We start from the raw sequence: 26584 nt of genomic DNA, 5'->3' as shown, positions 1-26584 counted from the left end.
TTATATTTTACTTTTAGTTTACGACAAAAACCTGACTGTTACGGTTTGAAGTTTTCATGTTTATCTTAACCTATTGATTATTAATATTACAGTAATATTTTATTTTAATTATTATCAAGCACTTCAGTGACCACTATATCTCTGGTTGAATGTGTTTTGGTGGACATTTTGATGTTTTAAGTTCAGCTTTTCTCTCCAGTGATCCATCTTTTAGAAAAGGTCAACTGAGAATAACATCACCCAGCAAATGTTCTTCACTTTCTTTGACAGGAACCATTTATTGTCTTTTAACATTGTATTGCATAAAGTGCACGCAGTCATTATTCTGGAACAGCGAACAAGAGAAAATGCACAAGTAAAGCAGACGTGATATTTGTGAGGATGAGAAGCTGTAAAAGACACAGTGCTTTGATAACGGCTGTTACTCCTCCTCCTCATGTACTAGATGAAGGAGAATGAGCCAGTAATCTTCATGATTCACACTATGATTGAGAACTCGGCGCCACGGCCGCAACTGTACCAGCAAGTAAGGTTTCGGAAAACACGGTTATGCTCCTCCCCCTCTCGTGTCATGGCCCCGCCTCTTTGTCGAAGCTCCACCCCCTCACTGCCCCATCTTGTGTCGGTTTGGTTCCAGCACATCCCATTGGTTTTCCTTGTTGTTGTTGTTTTGTTGTTAAAAGTGGAACTGGTATTTTTGGCATGGCTTGAACGTTTTCGTCCGCCGCATAGCCGTGCCAATCACAGCTGCTGGTGCTAATGTGCCGTTCATTAGCAATGGCTTCATCCATCACGCCGGCTTTCATGTGTTAGCGCAGACTCCAGCGTTTGTGGTTTATGAAGCCTTTTGAGCTCGAAAGGAAAGCATTGCACAGGTAGCGTTACAAAAACATGCTTTTATGAGCTTTAAAGGCCTATTAAGTTAACAATTAAAGTTATAACAATCATTCTAGAAGAATAGAGAAGTTGCTGGAGTCTTTATTGTAGGAAAAATTGTGAAAAACATTGATTGGTTTTTACATAATATGTGACCCTGGATCACAAAACCAGTCATAAGGTTAAATTTGACAAAACTGAGATTTATACATCATATGAAATCCCAATAAATAAGCTTTCTATTGATGTATGGTTTGTTAGGATAGGACAATATTTGTCTGAGATACATCTATTTGAAATCAGAAATCTGAGGATGCAAAAAAATCTAAAAGACTGAGAAAATCACCTTTAAAGTTGTCCAAATTAGGTTCTTAACAATGCATATTACTAATCAAAAATTACATTTTGATATGTTTACAGTAGGAATTTTACAAAAAATCTTCATGGAACATGAACTTTACTTAATTTCTTAATGATTTTTGGCATAAAAGAAAAATCTAAAATTTTGACCCATGCAATGTATTTTTGGCTATTGCTACAAATATACCCCAGCGACTTAAGACTGGTTTTGTGGTCCAGGGTCACATATTAATTTTTTGTTGCTTTAAGACTTTTTTATGTAGACTGACTTTATTTACCTTTTTCTATTTTATTATTATTATGTAATATTTTATAATGATAAGCTTAATAAAAAAGTCAATGTTCATATTTTGTACATTATTAATTTTAGTTTCTTACTGTGAGAAATATCAAATGAACACTTTAAAGTTATTTTTAAATTTAGACTTTGACTTTATTTTTATTTACTTTATTGTATTTGATTATAAAATATTTTATGATGATAAGCTTTATAAAATAGTCAATCTTTATTCAATCTAATATTTTGTACATTAATAATATTAATTTTAGTTGCTCAATGTGAAAAATATATCAAATTAAAACTTAAAATTAAATTTTAAATTTAGACTATTTTATCTACTTTATTATATTAAATTATTCTAAAATATTTTATAATGATAAGCTTTATAAAATAGTCAATGTTCATATGTTGTACATTATTAATATTCATTTTTGTTGCTTAATGTGAGAAATATATCAAATTACCACTTAAATAATTTTTTAATTTAGACTGACTTTTATTTACTTTCATATTTTATTATAAAATATTTTATAATGATAAGCTTTATACAATAGTCAGTGTTCATTTTTTGTACATTATTAACATTAATTTTCAGAAATATATCAAATTAACACTTAAATCATTTTTAAATTTAGACTTTGACTTTTTTTATTCACTTTTATATTGTATTATAAAATATTTTATAATGATAAGCTTTATACAATAGTCAATGTTCATATTTTATAGATTATTAATATTAATTTTAGTTACTTAATGTGAGAAAATTAACACTTATTAATATTTTATGATGATAAGCTTTATAAAATAGTCAATCTTTATTCTATCTAATCTTTATTCAATCTAATATTTTGGACATTAATAATATTAATTTTAGTTGCTCAATGTGAAAAATATATCAAATTAAAACTTAAAATTAAATTTTAAATTTAGACTATTTTATTTACTTTATTATATTAAATTATTCTAAAATATTTTATAATGATAAGCTTTATAAAATAGTCAATGTTCATATGTTGTACATTATTAATATTCATTTTAATGTGAGAAATATATCAAATTAACACTTAAATCATTTTTTAATTTAGACTGACTCTATTTTATTTACTTTTATATTTTATTATAAAATATTTTATAATGATAAGCTTTATACAATAGTCAGTTTTCATATTTTGTGCATTATTAACATTAATTTTCAGAAATATATCAAATTAACACTTAAATAATTTTTAAATTTAGACTTTGACTTTTTTATTTACTTTTATATTGTATTATAAAATATTTTATAATGATAAGCTTTATACAATAGTCAATGTTCATATTTTATAGATTATTAATATAAATTTTAGTTGCTTAATGTGAGAAAATTAACACTTTAAAATATTTTATAACGATAAGCAATGTTCCTATTTTGTATGTTAGTAATATTAATTTTAGTTGCTAAATGTGAGAAATATTCCACTTATGCATTTAAAAAAGTTACTTGCATCAGACTGTTATTGGAGATTAATGTGGTTTATGAAGGCTTTTGAGCTCGAAAGGAAAAGCATTGCTCATATAGTGTTACAAAAACATGCTTTTATGAGCTTTAAAGGCCTATTCACATCAATATAACAATCATTCTATAAGTATAGAGAAGTCGCTGGAGTCTTTACTGTAGGAAAAATGATCAAAAACATTGATAGTCAATGAGTTTTCAAGTGCTGAAGCATTTGAAGCAACATAAGAAATAATTGTTGTTGGTGTGAACAGGCTTTCATTAGTTAGAAACCCAATCATGTCATGCAAAAGTCAGCGAATGTTTTAAAGTTGAAGTGTCATGTTGCAAACAATTCTGAGTGAGTTAAAACTCTATTTGGCTATTATTTTGCAATATATTTATTAAAACTAAATTGCTGCCCTTATGACAATGGGATTATGATGCTAGTTTTTTAATAATTATGTAATATTTTATTTTTAATAAATGCAGTTAAAAATGGTGTTGTAATATTTATAATAATTCAGTTATATTATATTATTATTATTATTATTTTTCTATTTATTTATTTAGAGGTTTTCTACTACTATCTGGACCAGTGTTACATGACAATGGGATTATGATGCTATGAGTAAAACTATAATAAAATATATTTTAAATTGTTTATTTTAAATAATAAAATAAATAATTCCATTGACATAAGCACAAAAATATTGTTTTAATAAAAATATTGCTAAATTATTTGTGAGAAACGTGTCATATAGTTTGAATTAAACTTAAGCTTTTTGTATATATTATTGACTATTTTATTTACGTTTTTATATTTTATTATTATTGTATATCTTATAATGATAAGCTTTATAAAATAGTCAGTGTTCGTATTGTACGTTAGTAATATTAATTTTAGTTGCTAAATGTGAGAAATATATCAAATTAACACTTTAAAATTAATTTTAAATTTAGACTATTTTATTTACTTTATTATATTTTTATAATAAGCTTTATAAAATAGTTAATGTTCATATTTAGTACGTTATTAATATTAATTTTAGTTGCTAAATGTGAGAAATATATCAAATTAACACTTTAAAATTAATTTTAAATTTAGACTGTGACTATTTTATTTACTTCTATATTTTTTATATTTTTTTATAATGATAAGCTTTATAAAATAGTTAATGTTCATATTTAGTATGTTAGTAATATTAATTTTAGTTGCTAAATGTGAGAAATATATCAAATTAACACTTTAAAATTAATTTTAAATTTAGACTGTGACTATTTTATTTACTTTATTATATTTTTTTATATTTTTTTATAATGATAAGCTTTATAAAATAGTTAATGTTCATATTAAGTACGATATTAATATTAATTTTAGTTGCTAAATGTGAGAAATATATCAAATTAACACTTTAAAATTAATTTTAAATTTAGACTGACTATTTTATTTACTTTATTATATTTTATTATGTTTTTTTATAATGATAAACTTTATAAAATGGTTAATGTTCATATTTAGTACGTTATTAATATTAATTTTAGTTGCTAAATGTGAGAAATATTCCAAATTAACACTATTATTATTATTATTATATTAGTAATTAGTATTAGTAATATTAATTTTAGTTGCTTAATGTGAGAAATATATCAAATTAACACTTTAAAATTAGGCTTTTTACATAGAATGACAAAAATGTTCAGTGTTAAGTAAATATTTTTAAACTGTTTTATATTAGATTTTTTTGATTTTTTTTTTTTTTTTTTTTTTGGAAAAGCAAAACAAAATTTTGGGCTATTTAATTTATGCAATGGTGAAAAAACTGGCAAAATACATGGGGGGGGGGGGGAATACAGAAAACGTGGTGCATTTTGGTGCATCCCTAGTATTAACGGTTTGAATATCTTACGAAATGGCAACATTTGAGAGCTAAGACTTTGTTTTATACCAAAAGTAACTTGGTCTTTCCGAAGGGTGAGTTGTATTTGTCGACTTGAGTTCAGATTTTGCCTCAAATCTCCTTCAGCACCTTCCTCAGTGCTGTGAAATCTCAGAAATACATTAAAGCGGCTGAGATTCCCCTGTGTCTTCAGTCAGCGGCGGTGTCAGGACTTCCTCTCGTGTCCCTGCTGGCCCACAGCCGAACGTGTGAGGGCCTTCGGATTGGGTTTCTAGTTTTCATTAGTCACACTAACTCACGCGCTGACAGACCGGACCGAGGGGGACGGTAATTACCTCGGCGCACGGCTGACCCGCGAGCCTTTGGGGAACATCCAACCTCCTGAAACCTGCCGTACGAGAGCCTTCGCCCTCCCAAACCAACCTCCAGATAGTTTCCAGCGTTATATTTAACATAAAACATCCGTGTTGTTGGATTGCTTTAAATTGGCGCTCAAACTGTGTGTTTGTGTCCCTCTGGTGTCCCGTAGCAGATGTTGTGGACGTGTACGACACGAGCGCTGTTAACAGTTTTCTGATTTTTTTTCTTCTGTTTTTAGCACACCAGATGGTGCTGAAGCAGCTCTATTTCTGTGATGAGATGATTCATATCTACATAAACTCATCCGGCTGTGGAAAAGTGTGAATGAATGTGTGTGTGTGTGCTGCAAAAACACGACTTTCTTACTCAGTGTTTTTGTCTTGTTTTCTAGTGCAAATATTTAAATGTTTTTAAAGCAACATGCATTTACTTCAAAGATGTCAAGTCTTAAAAAAATGTTTAGTATATACATTTAATATAACGAATTGTATAAATTATGACTTTATTGGCAGTAAATATTTATATATATTAGATGCATTTTTATAAATTATATAAATAATTAATTAGAAATAGTTTTATTGGCTGTAAATATTTATATAAATTAGATGCATTAATATTAATGATATAAATTATTACTTTATTGGCAGTATATATTTATATAAATGAGATGCATTAATATCAATTATATAAATAATTAATTGTATAAATTATGACTTTATTGACAGTATATATTTTTTACCAGCCATTAAAACCGTATTTTTCAGTATTTTTCTTAAAACTACTTTTTTTCTTTGCTTACAACGTGATGATTTAGCTACTTGTGTCATTATAGTTTCGATCGTGGCTTTATATATGAGCTAGAAAAACAATAATATTATGTACATAAAATGTTTAAGTATTCAAATGTTGTACATTATACCTTAAAGTGAAGAATATTCCATAAATGCAATTAAAAAAGAAACCATTTTTTTTTTTAGAAAAAAATATTTTGTATCTAAATTATTTAAGATATATTTATATTTCATGTATATTCATTTTAGTTATTATTTATTTAGTATATTTATCTATGTATTTGTTACACTTTTAGAAACTATAATGCATTATTTCAGATCGAAGGAGCCTGCAAATATTATAATGCATTTGAACTTTGTTTACAATTATTTAAAAATGTAAAATGCATTATGCATTATAATGTACATTATGAATACCTTTGTAATGCATAATGCATAAAGACTTCAAGTGAAGAGTTACACTTTTTTTAAATTATTTTAAGCATTAACCTACTTACTTTTGATACATGTTTCAAGCATTGTAGACATATAATCTGTCATTTTGCTTTTTAAGTAAATGTATTTTGATTTAGCAATGTTTATTTGTTTGCACTGGAGAACAAGACAAAAATACTAAGGAAGAAAATCATTGCAGTGTGGATCTGTATGTGTACAAACTTCCATCAGACTTTCCCATTTGCTTCCTCTGAGCTGTTTGGATGGAGTTTGCATGTATAATGTGGATTTTGTGGTTGGTGTCAGTCCCAGTGCTTTTGTATACAGTGTGACTGTATATAAAGATCCCTGTTGCACAGCGCCACACATTTATATTACACCAGCTGCAAGAGTTACAGCATTTACTGAAGTTACTGTTGCAAAAAAGTTCATTTTTAAGGGTCTAAGTTTGTTTTTCCCTTTATCTGACAGCATATTGATGAGTAAGTTGCATGTACAGCAATAGAAAATCAACTGTACGCAGGCTCATGTCGCCGCTTGCTTCATCGCTTCATGCTCAGAGAGTTTTAAAGCAGTCTAGAGCGGTGTATAACACTTTCTAGGATGTGTTATATAACGTATATCATATCTGACATTATTTCCTCTCATTTCAGCAGATAAGTCCTGAAGAGTACAGAGAAAACACCTACTTATACAGACCCGAGGAGCTGGATATTGATGTAAGCTGACTCTATTACTGTTAACTGATTATATGTTTACTTTCTAACAATTATTATTTGAGTTTGTGATCTGTTACACCTTTAGAAAGTAATATAGTATGCAAACAACTAAATTATTCACTGTTTTACACAGAAATGCATACACTTTAATTGGTTAAACCACTTTTCAAAAAATGGTAACTTTGCTTAAACAGAACATTTTGTAAATCGTATTTAAAAATGTGTGTATTTTTAACAAGAAAAACAACTTTTTAAATGTAACTTTGAAATAGCATTTTACAAAGCATTTGCGTTTGCATTTCTTGACCCATTTTTAATTGTATTTTGAGTTTAGAGATTTCTGAGTTAAATGCTGTTGAGGAGTCATCAAGATGTATTATATGATTAATTTATCAACTATATTAGCAACCTTTGGAGCCATGAACAGAGATGAGTATGAATATGGATTAAATATGGAATCATAAAACTTTTACTAAAGTCTGAGTGCAAACTAAAAATAAATACTGTTTTGTCAATCAAAGCTTTTCAGGTTGCTAAAATGTAGACATTATTTGGTCATAATTATTTGTGTTGTCTTTAAGTTTTGATATTTCATATGTGCAATATGACACAGGAAGGAAAGATGGGTGTTTTATTTTATTTTATTACGTTTTATGCCATTTTTATGACCTCACATTTATTGAAGACTGAAACTTACCCATTATTCTTTTGTAATTATTGGTGTTGTCGTTTTGATATTTCATAAGCAATATGACACCAGGAAGGAAAGATAGGTATTTTATTTTATTTTATTTTAAAATTTTATGCCATTTTTTATGACCTTACGTTCATTGGAGACTATTTATCATCTAATATTATATTATTATACGTTTATTTATTATATTATATTATATTATATTATATTATATTGTTGGTGTTGTCTTTAAGTTTTGATATTTCTTATGTGCAATATTTTATTTATTTTATTTCAAATTTTTATGCCATTTTTTATGACCTTACATTAATTGGAGACTGTTTATCATCTAATATTATATTATATTATATTATATTATATTACATTATATTATATTCCAAATTATTTTTCCCCATCTATCTATTATTATATTATATTATATTACATTATATTATATTATATTATATTCCAAATTATTTTTCCCCATCTATCTATTATTATATTATATTATATTATATTATATTTATTATATTATATTTAAGGCTGTCAAACAATTAATCATGATTAATCGGATCCTGAATAAAAGTTGGTGTTTATATAATAAATGTGTGAGTACTGAGTATATTAATAATGTATATATAAATCCATACACGTACATGTATATATTATAATAATAGTTGTCTATATATATTTATATTTTATATTTAATTCTATATACATATAAACTCTTTATAGTTACATTTTGCATCAAATATATATACATGCAAGTGTGTGTATTTTATATACATAATACATTTACTCAGTACTCACACATATATTATGTAAAGACAAACTTTTATTTTGGATGTGATTAATCACGATTAATCGTTTGACAGCCCTAATTATATTATATTATGGATGGATATTTTTATTTTATTTTAATTTAATTATTTTATTTAATTTTATTTCAAATTTGTATTAATTTTTTATGACCTTACATTCATTGGAGACTATTTATCATCTAATATTATATTATATTACATTAAATATTTCAAATTCTGTCAGAATTATTGGTATTGTTTTTTAGTTTTGATATTTCCTATTTTATTTTTTCGAATTTTTATGTAATTATTATACATGCTTTTTACCAAACTCACATTCATCGAAGACTACTTGTATATTTGTACATACGAACCATACAGAAATGCTTTTACTCAAAAATAACTCGCTTTCAATCCATCTGTCCTTGTCTTTCCCATTCCAGACCAAGTTAAGTCGACTCTGTGAGCAGGATAAAGTAGTGAGAACTCAAGAAGAAAAACTGCAGCAGCTCCACAGAGAAAAGGTAGCAAACATCTCCATCCTCAGCATCTCTCAGTGCGTTATTGCGAAGCCCGTCTCACTCCCACATGTGTATATTTGCAGCACACGCTGGAGACGGCCTTACTGTCGGCCAGTCAGGAGATCGAGATGAGCTCGGAAAACCCTGCGGCGGTGCAGAGCGTCATCCAGCAGCGGGACGTCCTCCAGAGCGGCCTGCTCAGCACCTGCAGAGAGGTGTCTCGCGTCAACACTGTGCGTCCCACATATCGTTAGCTTTGATTGATGCAATGCCACACACTGTGAGTCGCTGACCCATAATGCTGTGCTGCTGACAGGAGCTGGAGCGGAGCTGGAGGGAGTACGATCGACTGGAGGCGGACGTCACCATGGCCAAAACCAGCCTCCTGGAGCAGCTCGAGGCCCTCGGGAGCCCACAGGTGGCACAGTTGATTGAATACTTGAATAATAGCAATATATTCAAGATAGATTGATAGATACTGAGCTGAAGTGATTGTGTGTTTGTAGACGGAGCCTCCCAGCCAAAAACACGTCCAGATCCAGAAGGAGCTGTGGAGAATTCAGGATGTGATGGAGGCGCTGAGCAAGAACAAACCCAAGAGAAACACAGAACCAAGTGAGAGAACAAGAAAAACACTCACAACAACTTAAATCCATGATAATCAACAGCAACCATGATATTTTTGTACCCCGATCAGGCCATTTGTCCAGATTTCTACTCATTCTGCCAATGTTTTCATTGGCCTCACCACAAAAATTATACATTTTATAATTATATATATATATATATATATATATATATATATATATATATATATATATAATATATATATTTAAATATTACATGTCCTTGAAAATTGGAAAGCTAAAGCTGAAAAAAAGGATTTAAGCTGAATTGAAATATTATTTATTAAAATATCTACTAAAAGTAATAATAATTACTAAAACACATAATAAAATACAATTTAATTTAAATTAAAATGAAAAGGAAAAGACTTATTCAAAATATTAATAAATCTAATCTAATAAATAAATATATAATTTAATATTTTATTATTTAGTAATAAATAATAAAAAGACAAATAATAATAATTTTATTTTTTATTATTTTATTTATACAGCTTTTTTCCATTTCCATTTTATAATTATACAATATAGATTGCGTATTTTGTGTATTTTAAAATCTGTGCATTTTTATGTATTACTTTAGATTTATTTTTAAATTACTATATTTTTACATGTATTTTTTTAAAAACAATTGTATACATTTTTTCAATTTGTTTAATAATTCTGAATTTATATTAATATTTAAAATGTATAATTTTAAATCTGTACATTTTCATATATTATTTATGGTTTATTTTAAAATTATACTTTTTACTTAAATATATTTACATATATTGTTTAACCCTCTGGGGTTCTTCGGTCACTTTTGACCGGAATTTTTTAAATAAAAAAATTTTAAAAATCGTAGCTTCATCGGAATGGTATGAAACCTGGTGACTTTTATGGTACTTGGTATATGAACACACAAAAAAATTGGGGACAGGATTGGAAAAGTCTAAGTGGTCGTAAAAAAAATAGTCACACTCGGGGTCTTCGGGTCAAAATGACCGGCCATAGGAAATGAATGGGAAATTGGCAAAAATATGAAAATACAGAGTTTTTTTGTGCATACAATCTACAAATCAGCCACAATCCAGAAAAAAAGCACACAACTGTGAAGGGGTGACTCTCTAAAACATCAAGAGTGCAAAACACTACAATACACTCACACGCACACACACTTATACACACAAAAACACACGCACACACAAATGAATGTGTGTCATTTCAAAAGCTAATTTTGGGAAATGTGTGAAATAGAGGCAATCAATGTAAGAAATAAAGCACACAGCAATGAAAGCATGAGACTGTAAGCCATCAGAGTTCCAAAATAGACACACACACACACACACACACACACACACACACACACACACACACACACACACACACACACACACACACACACACACACACACAGGGAAATATGAGATTGGTGAGACTGTAACAGAGGAATGTGAGACTATGAATCAAATAAAAGGGAGACATTGGATCCAAAATCCAAAAGTCACACACCATGTCACACACACACACACACACACACACACACACACGGAAAAAAGATTTCAAAACAAGCATCATTTGCTCAAAGTGCTCTATGGAGACACTCTGTTGTGATTTGTCACAACCTGATCTGTAATCACAATTAGTATGTAAATAATATGTAATTATAGTTAGAATGATATTTAAAACAAACTTTTTTTTCTCTATTTTTTTATTTACTATTTGACAATTGTTATACTTTTCTGTTATTTTAGATTTATGTTCATAATTGCTGTTGCCTTTTGAATAAGAGTTACTGTTCATTGAATATGTAAAAAAAGAATGCACATAAAATGTAAATAGGGTTAGGATGATATTTAAAATATTTTTATTTCTCTATTTTCCATTTAATGTTTGATAATTATACTTTTGCTGTTATTTTGTTGCCCATGCTGTTGCTGTTCATAATTCCTGTGCTAAATAAGAGTTATTGTTTATTGAATTTTACAAAAAATTATTTAAATCAAAATGTTCATTATAAAAAGGTTACAAAATAAAAAAAAATGGTATGACTGAAAGAACGGCATTTTTATTCAGTTAGAATTAAAACAATGGGTAACAAAATGCTTTCCATTGTTTCTCTTTCTAATGCAATGTTCTGGTTTGACTGTATTATAAAGTAAAACTGGCACTTCAAATTACCAGTTAAACCAATCAAACAAACAAAAAACTTGGCAAATAATAAAAAAATAGTCTTTGATAATCTAATTTTATATAATAAAATCCACAACCTGAAAAGGCATTGGCAAATATGTGCAAAAACAACTAGAATTCACAAATCCTTCTATAGAGAGCATTACATCCATCTAGTGGTTAAAATAGGATATTGCCTGGTAATTATGCTCACTACGCCACCAGATGGCACAAATCCGACTTCAAAAAATTATTTTCTATAGGCCAGGTATCTACTTTAAACTAAAATACAGCATTAATTAAAAAAGAATAAAAATTATATATATTAAAAAAAATTCTATTATATTCAATGGCAAAAAATAGATCATAATTGTAGCATAAATATTAATTATTATCATAAAATTCTGTCAAAACACGACAGAAAAAAAGAAAAAATATTATTGAACAAAAATACATTTGATTGATTTTACTGAAAAAAAGGAAATAATGATTTCAGGGCTCCGGTCACTTTTGACCGTGAGGGCCCTGAGTGTGACTGGTCGGGGAAGAACCCCAGAGGGTTAATTAAAATGTTTCTTTAAGTTAATTTGCAATAATACAACAACAAAAACTATAAATGTATAAATGTTTTTTCCAGTTTTTAATATACATTTTTATATATAATTTAAGTTTTTTTTTTTTTTACATTTTTAGACTTTTTTACATGTATTTTTTCATGTTTTTTTTTTTTTTACATTAAATAAAGCTGAAGTAATATATAAATATTACACGAATTCCAAAAAAACTTAAATAAAGCTAATTTAAGATGAAGTACTACACTGGATTTAAGCTGAATTGAAATATAAAAAAGACTAATAAATTACTAAAGCACATAATAAAATTTAATTTTCATATATAATTTAAGTTTTATTTCACAATTCTTAGACGGTGTCTTAGACAAAATTTTTTATGTTTTTTTTACATTAATTTGTAAAAACTGGAAATTTAACTGATTTTGTATTATTTATAAACTTTTATAGCATTTATTATTATTTTGAATTAGCATTTTCATTTTAGTTTATGATTTAGCGTAATAATAGTTTTTACCTAATTATAAATTAATTAGTAAAGATATTAAATAATATTGTTATAAAACTATATACAAATATACAAAACTATACAAATTATAAAATATTATTATAAAACTAATAATATATTATTTGTATAACATAAAATATATATTTATAAAATATATTTTATTTTCGTTTTCAATTTTTTTATTCAATTTACATTTGAGTATATAAATACAAATATCTGTGTGTGTGTATATATATATATATATATATATATATATATATATATTAGTTTTTTCATAATTAAACAGAAATAATATTGTTATAAAACTATACAAATGATAAAATATTATTATAAAACTAATACTATTATCATATTTGTATAATACAAAATATATTATCAATGTTGTGCTTTTGTTTTGTTTTGAGGGTTTTTTTTAGCTTTAGTTTTACCAGTTTTTTTTTTTTTCAGTTAGTTTACAAAGTTAATATATTTGTGTATGTATAATATATTAATTTCATCTAACATTTAATTACCATTTCATTACCATGAACTGAAACAATTTTACTAGTTTTAATGTTAGTTAACAATAACCAGCAACCTGCAGAAAAAACAGCCATGAATTCCTAAGCATTTTACCCCTTTTCTTCTGTATTTGTAGGTTTTCCTGGTGCAAACCCGCTGTCAAACCTGCATAAGAGTGAAGTAAGTGTTGATCCCAGACGTCATGATTGATGATAATTGTTCTGTAATTGTCTAAACGAGCACACAGACAGACAGACAGACAGACAGACAGACAGACAGACAGACAGACAGACAGACAGACAGACAGACAGACAGACAGACAGACAGACGCTAGCGAAGGTCAGGATGAGTTGACCTGTATTGTGGCAAGAGTCTGGTTCACTGTCCCGTTGTGTGCGCTGTGTAGGAGTCAGACTCGGTGCCTCCTCGTCCTCCTCTCCCGTACTCGTATGAGGGGGGAGACCGGCCTCCTCACGCGCCCCGCACCACCCCTCACCGGCCCGAGGACCGCAAGGCCGCCCAGCGCAACGGCGCCCACAGCGTAAGACGCAGCTGTGACCCCCATCTTCATTTAACCCCATCGCCATCGCTTCACAAACCCAGCTTTAGTTTGCTTTTTAATTTAGATTGTGATTTTGTTAATGATAGAAGAATATATCGCCCGTCCATTAGCTGAAAAACACATCCGCTTTGTGTTCATTCCACATTATTCCAGCCTCCTCAGTGGAGAATCCGTCATTTCTGCCTCAGCTTTTGTTATTCATTTTTGCTGACCACCTATACATCGTAAACAATTTCTGTCTGATTTCTTCCCAGTATTTATATTATTTTTTCCTGACCAGCTCTCCATTATTTAATATTGTAAATAATTTATTTTCTTTTTAATTTTTGTTGCGTTTTTACTGACCACAATTTGTACTTAATATCAAACTATTTCTGCCTGATTTCTTTACCATTTTATTTTTGTTATTAATTTTTACTTATCATCAATATTTAAAATGATGTATATTAATTTCTGCCTATTTTTCCTAAATGTATTAATTTTTACTTACCACATATGTGACCCTGGACCACAAAACCAGTCTTAAGTCGCTGGGGTATATTTGTAGCAATAGCCAAAAATACATTGCATGGGTCAAAATTTTTGATTTTTCTTTTATGCCAAAAATCATTAGGAAATTAAGCAAAGTTCATGTTCCATGAAGATTTTTTGTAAAATTCCTACTGTAAACATATCAAAATGTAATTTTTGATTAGTAATATGCATTGTTAAGAACCTAATTTGGACAACTTTAAAGGTGATTTTCTCAGTCTTTTAGATTTTTTTGCATCCTCAGATTTCTGATTTCAAATAGATGTATCTCAGCCAAATATTGTCCGATCCTAACAAACCATACATCAATAGAAAGCTTATTTATTGAGCTTTCATATGATGTATAAATCTCAGTTTTGTCAAATTTAACCTTATGACTGGTTTTGTGGTCCAGGGTCACATATTAAGTAAAGATCATGTTCCATGAAGATATTTTGTAAATTTTTTACCATAAATATATAAAAACTTGATTTTTGATTAGTAATATGCATTGCTAAGAACTTAATTTGGACAGCTTTTAAGGCGATTTTCTCAATATTTAGATTTTTTTGCACCCTCAGATTCCAGGTTTTCAAATAGTTGTATCTCAGACGAACAATGTTTTAACAAACAATATATCAATGGAAAGCTTATTTACTCAGCTTTCATATGACGTAAGAATCTCAATTTCGACAAATTTACACTTATGACTGGTTTTGTGGTCCAGGGTCACATATACATTATTTAATTTCATAAACAGTGTCTCCCTGATTTCTTTCCAATTTTTGTGTTATAAATTTTACTGACCACCTATACATTATGTAACATTATAAATAATTTTAGCTTGATTTCTTTCGAATTTTGTTGTTAATTTCTATTGACATTATTAAATAAATTAATATTCTTACTGTTTTAATTTGCTTATTTAAATTAAAAAAATAAGTTTTTATGTAAGACATTTTTACTGATCACCTATACATTATTTAACATTGTAAATAATTTCTGCCTTTTTTCTTAATTTCAGCCTGATTTATTTCCAGTTTTTTGTTACTTTCTATTGACATTATTTACATTATTTAACATTGTCAAACAAACAAATTAATAAATACATACATTAAAAAATAAATAATAATAATAATACCAATACATCTATATTATTCATGTTTTATTTTGCCTATTATTATCAAATTGTAAACATTTTATACCTGCATTATATCAGCCTGATTTCTTTACAATTTTTATTAATTTTTACTGACCATCTATATATTATTTAACATCGTAAATAATTTCTGCCTTTTTTTGTTAATTTTTATTAATCACCTATACATTATTTAACACTGTCAAACAAACAAATGAATAAATATATGCATTTAAAAAAATAAACCCACCACCTAAACTTTAGGCTATTCAATGTCATTAAAAAAATAAATAAATATGAATAACAATAATATCAATAAATTAATAGTATTACCTTTTTATTTTGCCTAGTTAAATTATTTAATGTGATCAATTATATACCTGCATTATATCAGTCTATTTTTTTTTTTTTACTGACCACCTATACATTATTTAACATTGTCAGACAAATAAATAAATTATTAAATGCATTAAAATATAAACCCACCACCTATACTTTTAAGTAAATATTAATAATAATACCAATACATTTATATTGTTTTATCTTGCCTATTTAAATGATTCAATTTGAGCAATTTTATATATTTCACTCTAAAAAAGCGATTTCTGTCATTATTTACCCATCCTCATATCATTACAAGTTTGTGTGTTGCTGTTGTTTCCTGTGTAATGAAGTAATAGTTGACCGTTTTCATTTTGGGCATAATATTCATTTAAAAAAAACCCATTCCTGTTGACTTTTTGCTTTTTAACCCTCTTGGTTTTTATCAAACCTTCCTCCTTGAGTGCTCCCTATAAGATGTTCAGTAGATCAGCAGCATTGTGTAGGTTTGTACCTCATCCTTAGTGAGGCTTAGTTTCTTTCTTTGCCCAGTTTAATGTAATCCATGATCATAAACCTGGTGAATCTCATATGGTTCGTGTCTGTGCAGTAAATGATGTGTAAACAGGTGAAATCTCTGCTCTCAGGGGCCGGATTACAGACTGTATAAGAGCGAGCCGGAGCTCACCACGGTGGCCGAGGTCGACGAGAGCAACGGCGAGGACAAATCTGAGCAGACGGGAGAGAAAGAGACGGCCGGCGTCACCAAAGGTGCCTGACAAACTCCGTCCCTCACAGTCCTAAAGACCTTCCTGCTGGTCGCTGATCTCTCTGTCTTTCTGTCTGTCAGGTGTGGTTTATCCTGTCGGAGTGGTCAGTCCCAGAACTAAATCACCCATGCCTGAATCCTCCACTATTGCCTCTTATGTCACCTTGAGGAAGAGCAAGAAACCTGATCCCAGAACAGTAAGTATGCCGTTTAAACTCTATACTGCTTTACAAATCGTGTTTATTGTGTAAAATGTGACTTAAGTCTTAAGTAGCACAGATATATTTGTAGCAATAGCCAAAAATCGTTGATTTTTCTTTTATGTTAAAAAGATCCTGTTCCATGAAGATATTTTGCACATTTCCTACCATAAATATATCCCAACTTAATTTTTAATTAGTTATAGTATTGGTTATTTTGCATTTCGATTTCAAATTGAATGTATTTTTAATACAAGGTACACTATTAAAAATAAAGGTGCTTTAAAAGGTTCCACAAAGAACCAATCACTGAAAGGTTCTTTAAAGAGCCATCTCTTTCTTGCCTTTTTATAATCTGAAGAATCTTCTTTCACTGCAAAGAACCTTATGTGAAAAAGAGAGGTTCTTTAGATGTTAAAGGTTCTTCATGGAACCAAAAAAGGTTATTTTATGGCATCGTGAAGCAACTTTATTTTCAAGAGTGTAATAAATGAATTTGTATAATCATATGTTATTGTTTAATATATGAAACTATAATATAAAATATTTGTATCCTGTATATTTTTGGGTAATAATTGATAGGAGTTATTAGAAATTTCTATATACTGCTATTTGAAATATGTATGTGTGGAGAATAATTTAATTGTATTAAATTTTACAAACATGTTTAATATTAAATGTAATAATAATGTTAACATTATTATTTAAAATATTTGCATTTTATATATACATATATATATATATATATATATATATATATATATATATATATATATATGTATGTGTGTGTGTGTGTGTGTGTGTGTGTGTGTATACACACACACACAGTTAATATTAGTTAATAAAAAAATTATATACTTATATTTTACATATGACATTTTCATAATATATGAAAACATACGTATGTATTGTGAATAACTGAACTTTATTGAACTTCATACATTTTTAAATATTAAATTTTATATATTATTATATTAATTTACACCTTATTTATCTGGTATTAATATGTTATGTTAATATATGAATATTTAATATAAGGACAATAATAATTATAAAATGGTTATTTTGGATATTTTAATTAAAAATGTATGTATTTTTAATCAAAGGTAATAAATGAATTTGTTTATACATATGTTTATAATTTAATATATGACAATATAATATAAAATACTAATATTTGTGTCATATGTATTTTTAACTTTTGTAATTTAATTTATAGTAATTTATAGTAATATATAGTATTTATATTAATATTAACATTAATCATGTACTCATATTTTATGTAAATATATGAATATGTAATATAAGGAGAATGCAATTTATAAAATGGTTATTTTGCACTTTAAACTAAATTAATTTGTATTAATATACAAGTAAAATAAATTAGTTGTATCCTAATATGAACTTATTTTTATATTATTTTTTTATTGACTACATTATGTAACATTATACATAATTTTAGCCTGATTTATTTCCACCTTTTATTGACCACCTATATATTATTTAACATTGTAAATCATTTTTATTAATTATATTTTTTATATTCTATTGTTTTTTTGGTAACACTTTACAATAAGGTTCATTAGTTAACATTAGTTAACCACATTAGTTAACATGAACTAATAATGAACTGCACTTATACAGTATTTATTAATCTTTGTTAATGTTAATTTCAACATTTACTAATGCATTATTAAAATTTTGTTAACATTCGTTAATGCAGTGTGAACTAACATGAACAAACAATGAACAACTGTATTTCCGTTAACTAACGTTAATAAAGATTAGTAAATACAGTAACAAATGTTTTGCTCATGGTTAGTTCATGTTAGTTAATACATTAACTAATGTTTAACTAATGAACCTTATTGTAAAGTGTTACCTTTTTTTATATTACATAATTATATTAATTATATTTTATTAATTATATTTTTTGTAAATAGATGATAGAACTTGACATTAATGGTTATATACTTATATACTTGAAATATATTACATTTTTATAATATATGAAAGCGTAAATGTGTAAATATAATACAGAAAATAATAGAAAATAGTACTTGTATTTTATATATATATATATATATATATATGATAAAAAAAAAATTTGTTTAAAACTTTTGCTTAGTACTTAATAATGTACACATAATATGTATGTATGTTTAGTCCCAGCCGCAGGACCGTCCACGCAGTGCAGTGGAGCAGATGAGCAGCGCTATAGAAGTGGGCCGAACACGCATGAGCGTCGAGGAGCAGATGGAGCGAATCAGGAGGCACCAGCAGGGGGCGCTGCGTGAACGCAGGAGAGAGGACGGATCGCTGTCCCGCAGCCTCTCCTTCACTAAAGAAAACACCTACTACACCCTACAGGTACCAGCATCTGCTCTCAGAGGAGTTTTGACTCATTACTGTGTTCATGTGCTTCGAAATACACTCGCAATCCACAATCAGTGGATTTATCTAGTTTTCATTGCTATATTTTAAACATGAGATAAACAAAAGTGAAGCAGCTCAGCTCAATAACGGACCATCCGTGTCACATTCCCATCATGCATGTGGTCCTGAGGGCTCTTCCTCTCAAAACAACCTGCTCCGCCGTTAGAGTTTTGTCCAGACGGCGCTGTAATTCAAAACCGTGAGTCACTGGATGAGTCCTGCTCCTAATTATTCCCCACAGCGCTGCACTTTGCAGTTTTCCGGCTTGCTGCGTTCCTGCCAGGCTTCAGAATGGACGTCTCTGAACGTCTCCAGCGTTTCTTGTTTATTGCTTCCTCTTGTGTGTGCTGGTGTGCTTTAATGGTAAGCGTTTGTTCCCATAGGCACGTAAGAAGAGCCCAATGATCTCTCCGGATGAGCGGGACGGCCGCAGAGACACGTCGCCCGAGGAACGACGAGAGCTGACGACCAAACCGACTGATGCGGAAGAAAACTGCAAGAATACTGAAGATGTGGAATCTGGAAATGCCAACCTGGAGAACAAGGTACATAGTTATACACGCACAACAAACTTTTCCTATATATACAGTACAGACCAGTGTTGTTTTTGACAACCATCTTAGATTTAGTCTTAGTCTTTTGGACTAAAATGCTTCTTAGTTTTAGTCAAATTTTAGTCACTTCTATATGTGATAGTTTTAGTCCAATTTTAGTCGACGAAAAGTCAAAAAGGTTTTAGTCTAGTTTTAGTCGACGAAATGTCAAAAAGGTTTTAGTCTAGTTTTAGTCAAAAAAAGGGAAAAAAGTAGTCTTTTAACAAATTAATGTAGGTCAGTAAGTATTTTGCTGTTGGGTAGTGTCACTTATAAGTTCTGAAAATAGCAGATCTATAGTTCAACACAATGTGAGCTTCCGGATCGACTATTTTCACCAATAATTACAATAATGAAGGAATGTTTTAGAACATAAAAGACAAACAAGGATGGAATGCTAAAACGGCTTGCCATACTAGTATAGCAAAGAGTATTTAATGCTAAAACGGCTTGCCATAGCGTCAGATACTTTTTAAGTTTTAATTGGCATGCACAATAAGCGGAAATGTCATGCATTTTAAACGTCTGACGGACCACCCACTAACATTTTCGTCTATTCTCGTCTCGTCAACGAAAACTCACACACGTCTCGTCATGTTTTAGTCATCAACGAGCCATTTTTATCTCGTCATCGTCTCGTTATCGTCATGAAAAAAAGTGGCGTCAACGATATGATTTCGTCATCGTCATCGTTGACGAAAACAACACTGGTACAGACCAAAAGTTTGGACACACCTTTGAACCAAAGTTTTCTTTATTTTCATGACTATGAAAATTGTAGATTCACACTGAAGGCATCAAAACTATGAATTAACACATGTGGAATTATATACATAACAAAAAAGTGTGAAACAACTGAAAATATGTCATATTCTAGGTTCTTCAAAGTAGCCACCTTTTGCTTTGATTACTGCTTTGCACACTCTTGGCATTGAGCTTCAAGAGGTAGTCACCTGAAATGGTTTTCACTGCACAGGTGTGCCCTGTCAGGTTTAATAAGTGGGATTTCTTGCCTTATAAATGGGGTTGGGATCATCAGTTGTGTTGTGCAGAAGTATGTATATAGTATATATAGAATTAAATATTTTATAGAATTAAATATAATTCCACATGTGTTAATTCATAGTTTTGATGCCTTCAGTGTGAATCTACAATATTCATAGTCATGAAAATAAAGAAAACTCTTTGAATGAGAAGGTGTGTCCAAACTTTTGGTCTGTACTGTATATATAATAAAAAATATATATTTCTATATTTAAATTAAGATTTATAGATTCGTTAATAATTTAAATCATAAATACTCATAAATATCTTTTTAATACATTGCTTAAAAATCCTCTACACTGTTTATTTGTTTTTATTTCTCATTTTTATTTAATTAACTTGATGCACAACAATAACTAAAACAGAAAGAATGCTAAAAAAATGCATACAGACAAAAAATTTGTTAAAGAAAAAAGTTAAAGTAAAATGACTAAAACTGTAAAATTAAAATGCAAAGAGAAAATATTAAAATATAACATAATCAAACCTATGAATAAAACCATAATTGTGTCTTAATGATGCGAACAAAGTCAAAATAAAGGACATAGTTAAGAGACCAGTGTTTTTATTTAACTTAATTCATTTTAATAAATTATTAAAATAAATAAATATTGTAAGAAAAAATATTAAAGTTAGTAAGTTATTAAAAAAAATTATATATAATATTCTGGTTGGGTTAGGCCCAACTTTATAATATATTTATTATTATTATTATTATTATTATTATTATTATTATTATTATATGTTAAATTGGCTTATTGCATATACTAAAATTCATTTATGCTAATTCATATTAATATATTAATGCTTATTAATATTATTATTAATTATATATTATATTATTTGTAAATATTATTATTATTATTATTACTAATTAATGTTAAAGCATGCAATGCATATTGATTGCACTGGTAACAAGAATGTTGAAATATTATTAGTATTCATATCGTGACCACTTCATTTATATTTTTACATATTTAAAATATATAGTATGTCATTAAATGTCTAAATATCCCTAATTAGGTGTTTAGGGAGCAGTGAATGCCATTTCGGTCCAGCATGAGAGTTTGTTTGATGTGTTTATGTCTGTGTCCAGGAGAAAGCGCCCATGTCCCGAACGGCCTCCATTAAAGAGGCTCTTCTGAGGAGCGCGGGTCCTAAACCGGTGCTGAAAGAGGACGAGTCAGAGAAGAAACGTGTGAGTCCGCTGGAGTACCGCAGGAATCTGGCCACTCAGAACAGGTACAGCTCACTTCACTCTCGTCTGAACACACACACACACACACACACACACACACACACACACACAGACACGCCTCTCATAACAGAGGACTGATGCGCTCCGCTGTGTGTGTCAGCTTACAGACGGCCGTCATGGTGCGCGTGGGCACTGAGGAAGACGAAGAGGAGGATGAGGAAGATGAGAAGCCCTCCAGTCAAGAGCAGGACGTGTCGTATGAGCTGACCAACAGCAAACACGGCCCGCTGATGTCAGGTGGGCACTGAAGATGAGATCTCACACTCAAGTCAGCCTTTAGTTCGTTTGGATTGAAAGGAAAGATCTTCGCCCTCAAACCTTCCCTTAATACTCTGTGCACCTGAAACTGGAATTACACTAAACCTGCTGTGTATTTGTGTTGTATAACTTTTTAGTAAATTAGATTTTAGTGAATCATATATAAATATATATATATATATATATATATTCTCAAATTATTTATATAATTTATTTATATATAATTTAATATGTAATTGAACAAAATTATTAAATATTCAAATTATATTTATATTATTGTAATATATATATATATATATATTCAAGTATTTTTATATTTATAATAATGTGTATGTAATTAAATATGTATAATTAAAAAAATAATTAATTATAACGTAATTATAATTATTAATAATTATAAAAATATCATTTTAATTAGTAAAAGTTTATTTATATATTAAATTATATATAAATTAAATATGTATATGTATATAATTTTGTATTCTATTAAATTATATATCAGTTTTAAAAAAAACGTATAGCTTTGTGCACCTCAAGCATTAAGTGAGTTATGTAATTTTAATATAATTAATTATAATAATAATATAATTTGTATATTTAGTCATGTGTTCATTTATGAATTGTGTAAATTATATATTAATTTAAATAAGAATATATTTAAAATAATGTGTATATATATATATTTATTTATTTATTTATTTTTAATCTGTATAGTTACAACTTATATAATCATTTATGTATTAAATTATATATTAACTACACTACACCTTAAGCTTTTACCAATAACACTACCCCTGTTGTATATTTGTGTTTTATAACTTTTTAGTGAATTTGATATGAGGAAACGATATAGAAATTTGTATATTTATTGATTTATATATTTATTATATATATTAATTAATATATGTATATATTTATGTTTACACTCATTTATGTATTAAATTATATATTAATTGAAATATTAAACACTTGCGCACCTGACACTGATACCAATAACTTTATAACTTTTGAGTGAATTTGATTTTAGTGATTCAAAAAACATTCAGCATGACCAGTATGTATATTTGATTCACTAAAAAGAATCAGTTCAAGAGTCATTTGATAAACTTCTGCAGTATTTTTTCAAACAGAGCGAGTTCTGAATGTGAATTGTTGATTTAATACCCTGCTTGAACGTGTCAGTGTGATTAACCAGCTTGTCTGTCTGTGTCTGTGTCTGTGTCTGTGTCTGTGTCTGCATGCGCTGTGGGTTTTGCAGTGAACAGTCTGTCGACTCCGCCCCAATCTCCAAGCTCCTCCTCCTCTCCCCCGCCTCCACCCTCCCCCCCACAGCTGACGGATGGATCGCACTTCATGTGTGTGTGTGTGTGTGTGTGTATATTACATAAAAACATAAGGGTTAAAATATATTAATATATAATTAAGCAATTATAATTTTTATATAACAAAATTTGAAAATTATTACAAATAATATTACAATGTGTATATGTATATTGATATATAAATGACAAACATGATTGACAAGCAGGTTTTTTATACTTTATTTCATTTTATAAAAATATATGCATATATACATTAAAATGCATTAAATTATAAATACATTTTTTTATATAATAATGTTAGAATCTATCTATATAGTGATATATAAATGACAAACGTGATTGACAAGCAGTTTTTTATACTTTATTTAATTTTATATATAAAAATATTATGTACCTATACACATTACAAATTATACATAAAATTTTAAATATTTTCTTGAATATTAAATGTCAATCAATAATATGCATTTTGATTAAAAAGTCTTAAATATTTTATATAAAATGAAATATCTATAAAATTATATATTATTTTGTCATAATTGTATAAAGTTGTTATAAAAAATTATGTACTTTAGTTGTATACTGTATGTGTGTATAAGCAGTTTGATTAATTAAAAAAAAATAAGGAATTTTGTTAAGATAATATAAAGTGCATACATTTTAAAATGTATACAATTATATATTTTCTACATATTTTGTAATTTTTTATATAACAAAATTATTTAAAAAAAATATTAGAATCTACTTTAGGTTATTTAATGTATTTACTTATTTGAATTAACCGTTTTTTTTTTCTAATTGTTATTTAATAATTTAATAAATGTATCATTTTGTTATTGTGTGTATATATATATATATATATATATACATACACACACACACACACACATATGTGTGTGCGTGTGTGTGTGTGTGTGTGTGTGTGTGTGTGTGTGTATATATATATATATATATATATATATATATATATAATTTTTTTTTTTTTTTTTTTTTTTTTTTCTCTTCTTAATAATGAAGACGCTGGAGTCACAGCTGCCACTGCTAGTCATTTTTATTTTTATACTCAATGACAGTTTCTGCCAGTGTTTTGTACAGTGAGTGTTGATTACATGATCTCAGAGGCTTTAGAGAGAACACTCTCCCAAAACTATTCAATTAAATCCAGGACAGAAACAAGCTTTTGGAATTTAGGGTTTCATCAAAGACAATGGAGCTGTCAGGAGTCATTTGTTAATGAATATTATCAATTAATCAAGTGTGGCCTGTACTTCCTATCTACTATCTACATTTTTGAATGTATTCATCTCTTATTTAGGTGTTTTGCCACCATCTGCTGCTTTGATGCAGTACTGCAAAACATTTCGCGCCCTCTGCTGGTCATATTGTATAAACCACGAATAATTTCTCATAAACGATAAGAATATATTTCTCAGTGTTTCATAAATGTGCACCCTCTTAGTAAAACTATTATTAAATGTTATAAAAATGTTTATTATTTGGCTTCAAATGCTCCAAATCACAAATAATACGTACTCTGGGTTTTGATTCCCGTATGTAAAATTCCATAAACAGGAAACTGACCCCATCTAGTGGTGTTTTCCAGGAAAAGACGTTTTAAATGACTCATTTTATTTTCAGTTTTGGGTTAAATGGGTTAAATGTGAGTGTGGAAAGCCCCACCTGTGACACACGGGAAAAGATGCAGAAAAAAGTTTCAAAACATATAGGCTAAATACAGTAACACACGCTATCATAAAACCACCTGCACTTCCGGTGCAGTTTTTGGATTATTACCACTGATCTATAATAGAGAACTGGATTGCTCATGACGTCATAAAAGTGAAGCCACCGCGCCGCCATATTAGTATTCCCTAGTATTTGCATACATTCCATTGAATGAATAGGAAACTATACGATTTTATTGAGAAAACATCGCATAACAAGTCAGTGTTTTTATACCTGAAGTCTCACTGTACATTTTCACAATGCAAACGTCCTAAGCATGTAAACGGTTAATGTTGGGAATTCCCTCTGCTTATTAAAAATGTACGTTCATAGCCACAGTCGTGTACATCAGATAAACAAACATCATATGATCTCAGTACAGTTATTCACGGTTTATGTCATTTTGTTGTTTATATTCGTACAGTAGACTAACTGCATGTTTCAACAATATTTAACAGTAACGTTATTCATTTTGAAGCAGGTAATGATTTGTTCGTTAAATTAATAATTAATTCAACATACACAGCATTTTACTCAGATGGAAACGGTAATGTTAGTAACGTTAAATCATTACAGAATTTGCTGATCTGAAGAGTCTGAAATAGATGTTGCTCAATCAGGCACATTAAAAATACACACCATGACTCGGAGAATATACGGCTGACTACAAATGGTACGGACTTAAAGACATAAGCTTTATTTCAAAGATTTGAATTTCAATATAACGAGCAATGTAGTAACAGAGACTTGTATTGTATTATTTACTGTATAATCGAATCAATTTCAGATACTAATACCAGATATAAGGTACTGTGTATTATTTCCTGTATAATTAGGTACATAAAGAAATATATTTAGTGTTGGATCAGTTACCTGTTTCTGCAAGTGCGCAGCTGACAC

General features: G+C 28.6%; 1 protein-coding gene across 1 annotated transcript in view; it reads left to right on the top strand.

Annotated features, from left to right (window-relative positions):
• plekha5 (pleckstrin homology domain containing, family A member 5) overlaps positions 1-26584 on the top strand; it is a 195897-nt gene that overhangs the window by 168014 nt on the left and 1299 nt on the right. Inside the window, exons 12-26 of the mRNA XM_073838461.1 lie at positions 446-526; positions 7131-7196; positions 9113-9193; positions 9274-9423; positions 9507-9608; positions 9697-9805; positions 13685-13728; positions 13955-14089; positions 16727-16850; positions 16930-17045; positions 19215-19418; positions 19868-20029; positions 22218-22363; positions 22480-22616; positions 23896-23996. Of these exons, the coding sequence (XP_073694562.1) occupies positions 446-526; positions 7131-7196; positions 9113-9193; positions 9274-9423; positions 9507-9608; positions 9697-9805; positions 13685-13728; positions 13955-14089; positions 16727-16850; positions 16930-17045; positions 19215-19418; positions 19868-20029; positions 22218-22363; positions 22480-22616; positions 23896-23996 (1758 nt within the window). The remainder of the gene's footprint in view (positions 1-445; positions 527-7130; positions 7197-9112; positions 9194-9273; positions 9424-9506; positions 9609-9696; positions 9806-13684; positions 13729-13954; positions 14090-16726; positions 16851-16929; positions 17046-19214; positions 19419-19867; positions 20030-22217; positions 22364-22479; positions 22617-23895; positions 23997-26584) is intronic.

The sequence above is a fragment of the Garra rufa genome, chromosome 4, assembly GCF_049309525.1.
Source record: "Garra rufa chromosome 4, GarRuf1.0, whole genome shotgun sequence".
Taxonomy (NCBI): domain Eukaryota; kingdom Metazoa; phylum Chordata; class Actinopteri; order Cypriniformes; family Cyprinidae; genus Garra; species Garra rufa.
The sequence above is the reverse complement of the archived record's forward strand: the minus strand, read 5'-3'. Positions and strand labels throughout refer to the sequence as shown.